Consider the following 6,329-nt stretch of genomic DNA (forward strand, 5'->3'; position numbering starts at 1 on the left):
TCAATCATAAAATCGAATCACTATCACCAGTAGGTCATAACTTCAAGAGGCTAGTAGTAAGCTAGGCAGTAAGCTGCAGCCAAACGTCCAAAATTTAACCAGACCAATATGCCCGAGCCCTTTGCATGGGACTTTCCCTTTTCTGACTACGCCCTAGATAATGTTAGGGAAAAGCACTCCCCACATAGTAGAGTCTGTGGAGTGTGGGGCCCATTAGTTAGGAGACTAAATTTACTAAGATTTTAATACAGTCTAGAAAAGTGCGAATGGCTACGAGAACTTATAACCCGGCTGTGCGGGTTGGAAACTGGATTGAGGATGTCCAACTTGAAGAGGTAATGAGTTTGATAATTACTTAAGCTTTGTCTATTATTGTTGTAGTTTTTGATTGTTGTTGTAGTGGTTATAGTTTTTAATGGTTATGGTTAATGTTTATTCTGATAAATTTATCTTAATATTCATATACTTCACTGATTCTCTTTGTAGGACATTATCAAAGATTTTCAAGAGAAGAAAGACGCTGGTGAACTCTTGATACAAAAGACGCACAATGTTATGAATAACCTGCTAAGACAAGTATGTAGTTACAAAGCAATATTTTTAAAAATCACCTTAAAATTGCTGACACGTTTACATTCAAAGGTGATTGAAATTTTATGATCTTGGACTATATGATACATCATCCTAACAGGAAAAGCTGTCTGCACAAACAGAAAACAAACACTTGATGTTTGGCTCAAGGATCAATTTGTGCCACATTGCTTCGGGTACAGTACTGTCCTCAAAAGTCTCTGAACTGAAATCCCGCACAAGCTCACAACTCAAAAGTCCGTGTGACATGTCTGCTTCTTTAATGACTAATCCTTGTCCAAGAAACGTCTTTCAGATATGCAGGTTACTTTCGATTATTACTAAATTGGTTTAATTTTGAGGATGGGTGTGCAGTATACCTGTTGGTAGTTGTATTAACTCAGATTTATAAGTTTTTATGTCGTTTTGGTCATTTCATTTAGTGCTTACTACACACTCTGATTATGTTAATGAATTCAATTTCAAACACGAATAAAATATCTAAAGTTGCTTTTCTTTGTATTCGGCACAGCTTAAGCCATTGACGAAGAACTACTGATTTAAAAGGTAGAATGCCTGTTATCATTTTCGAATAGTAAATACACCCGCCCTAACTCGATTTAGATCATCTAAAATTCAGTGCTGACGGAGAAATTCTTAAGAAACCACTCTGTTATGGCCAAAAGTTTGTGCTGAAGACATTGCCTGGACCTGGAGGGGAGGTATGTGCTGTCACATTTTAATCTGATTAATTCGTCTACTGTTTTTGAGTTTCATTCGATGATGCTTCAATAAAATTTACAGCGTTTGGCCACTTCAAATGTTGTGATGAAATCACAAATATTTCCTGTTAAAACTGTTATATGGTGAAAGAATACAGTTGTCATAACCAATAACCATGACAATATCCTTCAGTTGAGTTTGTGGTCGGATAGAGCCACCTTCACAAAGTGTGCTGCTAAATCCAGGTTGCCAGTGGTTCAGTTACACGACGATTCCAGTTATAACGTTGTCTGGCAATTTCATTGCAGGAACCCTCTAATTCGCATGGAGGTATATACTGTATATCTTTTTCGTTAGTTTTCACTGTTACACTAGTGCTAAAATGTTACACTAGTAATCAACTGTTACACTAGTGATCAACTGTTACATCATGTTATGGCATAGTTAGGTTATCTATTACGTTATCTTTAAACACAAATGGATGTTTCTGATACGTTACTATTTTTAGATGGAAGGAAATCCGGTTGTCGTTGGAGATACTATCATCCTGAACCACTGTAAAACTAACCAAAACTTGGCCTGTATGTCTCAATATCAGCGCAGGTAAGTTAGATTAAAATTACCGAACGGAGGGGTGGGGTGCTAATTCGCCAAATATTTTTTGTTCGGAAGATTGGAAAATAAAGTGCCTTCCCTCCCTTGGCCTTCCAATGTATGAGATGGTAGATAAGTAGATATTTCGTTACGAAGCTTATAATTTTCACAGGACTCCATACGGACAAGAGATGGAAGTATGCTGCAAAACATTCCTCGACTCTCATAAAGCTGAAACGGAAGAAAACCTCTGGACCATTGTAGTCAACAAACCTGAATAGTTAATAATGTGTAAAAAGAAAGTGTAATTTAAACGACTTTACTTATATGTTGCAGCTGGACTTCAATATCATAGTGGATGCCATGAGAGTATAGTAGATTGAATCGATATTTAACTGATACAAACCCCGACCAAATTTATAATCTTTCTGAATGGCGTGTATTATAGGGTTTTGATACAAATGACCTAATTCAATTTCATTACCAGCATGATACTTTGCATTTAATTGACAATAAAATATTACTTTTTAAATATCTGTTCCTTTTATCAAAATTCTGACGACATAAACTGTAAATAATCAAATTGATCATAATTTTGAACAACGATTTTATTGTAATGATTATTAATTAACCTGTCTTTCCCCATTTGAATCATGCGTATGTTTTGGAATTTTACCTCGCCCTCGCCCGCCTTTTCTGATTTGAAATAAAAGACACCGGTCACTGAATAACATTAACATCAAATATTGAACACATTTTCTAAAATGACACGAAGAAATGATTTATTTTACATATTTTATAAATCTCGTTTAAAATATCTGATATTTTCTAATCAGGCTCGGGTGAGTACGCTTTAATGTGACTCCTATTATCCAGTAATATCTTGTCCTTACTCGAGTCAGAAGAACAGAAAACATGAGAAATGTTAAACACAAGATCATTAATTAATTATATATTATATATATTATATATATTTATATAATAACAGTTCACGGCACTATGGCAGCATCAGATCACACTTTAAAAATGAAAATGCATAAAGAAATATCACAATTCTTAGGGATCAAAATTATAATCGTTACTTTGGAAAACTTGTCAGTTAGTCAAAAGAAACACTTCATAGCCTGCCTGCTGTTTCTCTATCTCAACCATCCACTCATTAAAATGCTTACAGACCTTTCTAAACTGCTTGCACTCCTCCACGACATCAACCTCCCCTGGTACCTTGCTCTCGTTCACGGAGATAACCTGAGCGATACTCCTACGCATGTACTCGCCTTGAGCCAGGCTAAATTTAGATTCCTTGGTTTCTTGATATAACACTTTGAGGTGATGTGCAGCTTTAGCTGTCAGTCTGTGCTCGATGGAGTAGAGGTACATTATGTAACGGATTGGCAGTGATATCGGTCTACCGGTCATTATTAGTTCTATTGAGTCAAATAGAGCCTGGATATCTGGGAAGTGTTCGTTAACCACTGTTGCAGACTTAACAAGCTGCATGAATGCAGGCAGGTGGTTTGCTTGGATCATGTATTTGATCCCTTTTGATTGTTCGTCATGTTGTAAGAGAAAGTTCCCATACTTGTGAAGAGTCATGTTGCACCAAGGGTCGAGTCTTAGGGCCATTTCGAAGAGTTCTTTTGCCTTTGTTTCGTTTTTCAGCTTCAAGTAGATGCAAGCCAATCTGCAGTGATTCTGTGAATGATAGGCATCTCTTGAATCCCAAGCTTTTTCCAAAATCTCTCCAAATTCTCGCTTCAATTTGAAAAATAGGACACTATTCGTACCTGCATTTTCAAAGGAACTCAGTATAACGGGAAGGGCTAGAATCCTGTCTGATGCAGTGAGAAGCAGTTTCATCTCAAGCTCTGTCACATTCCGATCATTCCTCGTTCTCCTCTCTCTGGCTAAAGTTTTACCGTGGTAGAAAGCAAAGAAGGGTTTGTACTCAGGCTGGTCTGCAATAGAGTTGAAGAGTTGCAGAGCTGGGTTGTAGTTGTAGAGGACCATGTTGAACCAGCCCTGAATAGCAGTGGTTCGTGGTACAAGTGTTAGGATTTACTGGAACGGAGTCTTGTGGTTCTCCTCGCAACCAGCTTATAACATAAGCCGTGCAGTTCACCATGAAGTGAAGCTCTGTTCTAACTTTGTTCAGATCCGCTGGAGACATGTTCTTCTCTGTTATTTTATCAATTCTGGTATGACATTCCTGGAATTCCGCCTCTAAACCTTCTAGTTCTTTCTCGAGTAAGGTCTTCAAAAAATATTGGATCAACATGTCCAGAAGAAACACCGCTACCTTTTCCAAGTCAAATGTGTTGATTTCGTTTGTCTTTTTTTCTATTGTTTTTTGTAAATCTCTTGTTGTCATCTCATCTCTGAAATGTGGTGGAAGTTTCCAAACAAAAGGGGTCTCAAGTCCTAACTTAAGTTCACGAAGTTCATTCAACTTTTCTTTCAAACCGACTAGGTTGGAGATAGACATTCTTTAAAGCCAATTTGTTTAAATCACTCAAGCTGATAGAAAATACATACATACTACTCGAGAAGTGAAAAATATTCGTTTGACTGTCACAACTGCCGCGTGTATCAGGCCCAGGTGGGAACAATTCATTCGTCCAGAATATTCTCGTGACATAATATGCTTTGTCAGCAATACACTGTCAATGGCTATTTTTATATTATGCGGAGCTATGCTATTATTATAACTTCTAAGCTAAATTTTGCTCTAAAAATAATCGTTAATCCAATCAATCATCATTCATCATCCTCTACTATTTTAGATTGTCCGTCCACAGTCGATAAGGTTCTCATGTGAATATGCAACCTACTAGTTAATCTGTCCATTCTGGCTGTACTTGGATTAACCCTATTCTCGTTTCTCCTTACAATCAGGTAGATCTTACTCCAAACACAATCGCGAAACCCGTCAATTCTGAAGTAAAGTGCGAGGGGATTCAGGGCACTGTTCAGACAAACGAATAGCATGTTGGTGATAGCGATAACATACTGATTAGCAAACCGCGAACTTTGCCCAAAGGGTTCGCTGAAGAAATATCTGATCATATCTCCAGTCTTCAGATCGTCTGTATTTGGAGGGTTAAGCAAGAGCTTGGACACCAAAGTCGACATAACCACCATGATTGGGGTATTAAAAGTTAGGTAAAGTAGTGTGACTAATATGACTGTCTTGGCTGCCTTAACGTGGCGTTTTGCTGAACTGTTGATGACGGTGGAGGCTTTGGCTGACCGGTGGAGTAGGTAAAGTGAGGCAATGAAGGATGCACAGGTCAAAAAGAAACACATTGAGGTGATGAAATTAAATGCACTTAGAGTTCCAATGATGGTTGTTAGCATTTTGGTCGTTACCGGCTGAGTTAGATTGTCTTTAAAGGCTATAAAAGAGCAAACTAGATATTCTGGAACGTAGGTTGTAAACATGAACTGCATAGAGAATGACACTGTGAACATGCACACTTTGGACAACACGAAGATGGCTGGAACCAAGAAGGCAACGCTTGGACGGAGCTCAATAGTTTTGTTCTCAGGATGGCAAGCCTGGACACGCTTAGTGTTGCCACTAGAAGTACTGACTTTTGACACAATATCCACCAGTACACCATCCACACGCTGCAAAATCCCGGGTTCGTCAGCAAATAGCCCTTCCTACTCTCCGAAAAGAGCGCCTCAATTGATGGAAATGCAGAGAAGCAAATCAAGATGTCGGTAAAGTTGATAACCATGTAGAGTCGTCTGAAGAACTCTCCATTTTTGTTCTTTCGAACGAGACTTCTAAAGTAGCAGAGGGCAGCAGTGTTGAAAATGGCCCCAAGCAGAGATGTTAGTAGAAGAATTGTACCCAACAAGAAGTCGATATTTACATCTGTTTCGGTTCGTGTCAAGTTCAACATTCGCTGCGAGAATGATTTTAACTGATTGATAAAACCTTGCAATAGGCCAAAAGCGATTAATTAAATGTTTGCTAGTCATAATTATTATCAAAAAGCTGAATCAAACATTGGATCCATTACAAATTTTGTGGGTCAAGAAATATCCCTGAAAACCATCATAAACCATCAAACCTCTTTTTGGGACCCCTAAAATGCAGAAATTGGCCAAAAATTTGACAAACTAAAACTAACTTGCTTTAACCGATGTTTTATTGGTCCAGAATAACTACTTAACATTATGATTATAGCAATCAAAATTCGCCGAAATCTTGCGTAATTATGCAATTTAAATGTCAAATGATTATATCTTCACGCATGAATTTTGACAACGTTCTTGTTAGGCACTAATAATGTCCTTATTGCACTGCATAACCTAATAACATTGCGCCGAGTTGTCAGACCCAATTTCATTAAATTTAGAAATATTCTCACTGACTTTGAATTTAAAACTTCAACTAAAATTCTACTTTAAGTTGGTCTGTGGGGAACCTC

The 6,329-nt window shown here is 37.7% G+C and overlaps 1 protein-coding gene across 1 annotated transcript; it reads left to right on the top strand.

Moving 5' to 3' along the window:
• The first annotated feature begins 232 nt into the window (after window positions 1-232).
• Window positions 233-2,538, top strand: LOC134814901 (cilia- and flagella-associated protein 161-like). Its single transcript, XM_063823236.1, has 7 exons — window positions 233-335; window positions 487-576; window positions 692-894; window positions 1,211-1,292; window positions 1,486-1,623; window positions 1,802-1,896; window positions 2,060-2,538. Exons 1-7 carry the CDS (start codon window positions 267-269, stop codon window positions 2,166-2,168), a joined length of 786 nt encoding a protein of 261 aa, XP_063679306.1. The 5' UTR covers window positions 233-266; the 3' UTR covers window positions 2,169-2,538.
• The last annotated feature ends 3,791 nt before the right edge of the window (window positions 2,539-6,329 follow it).

Source organism: Bolinopsis microptera, chromosome 5 (genome assembly GCF_026151205.1).
Source record: "Bolinopsis microptera isolate Bmic1 chromosome 5, MBARI_Bmic_1.0, whole genome shotgun sequence".
Lineage (NCBI taxonomy): Eukaryota > Metazoa > Ctenophora > Tentaculata > Lobata > Bolinopsidae > Bolinopsis > Bolinopsis microptera.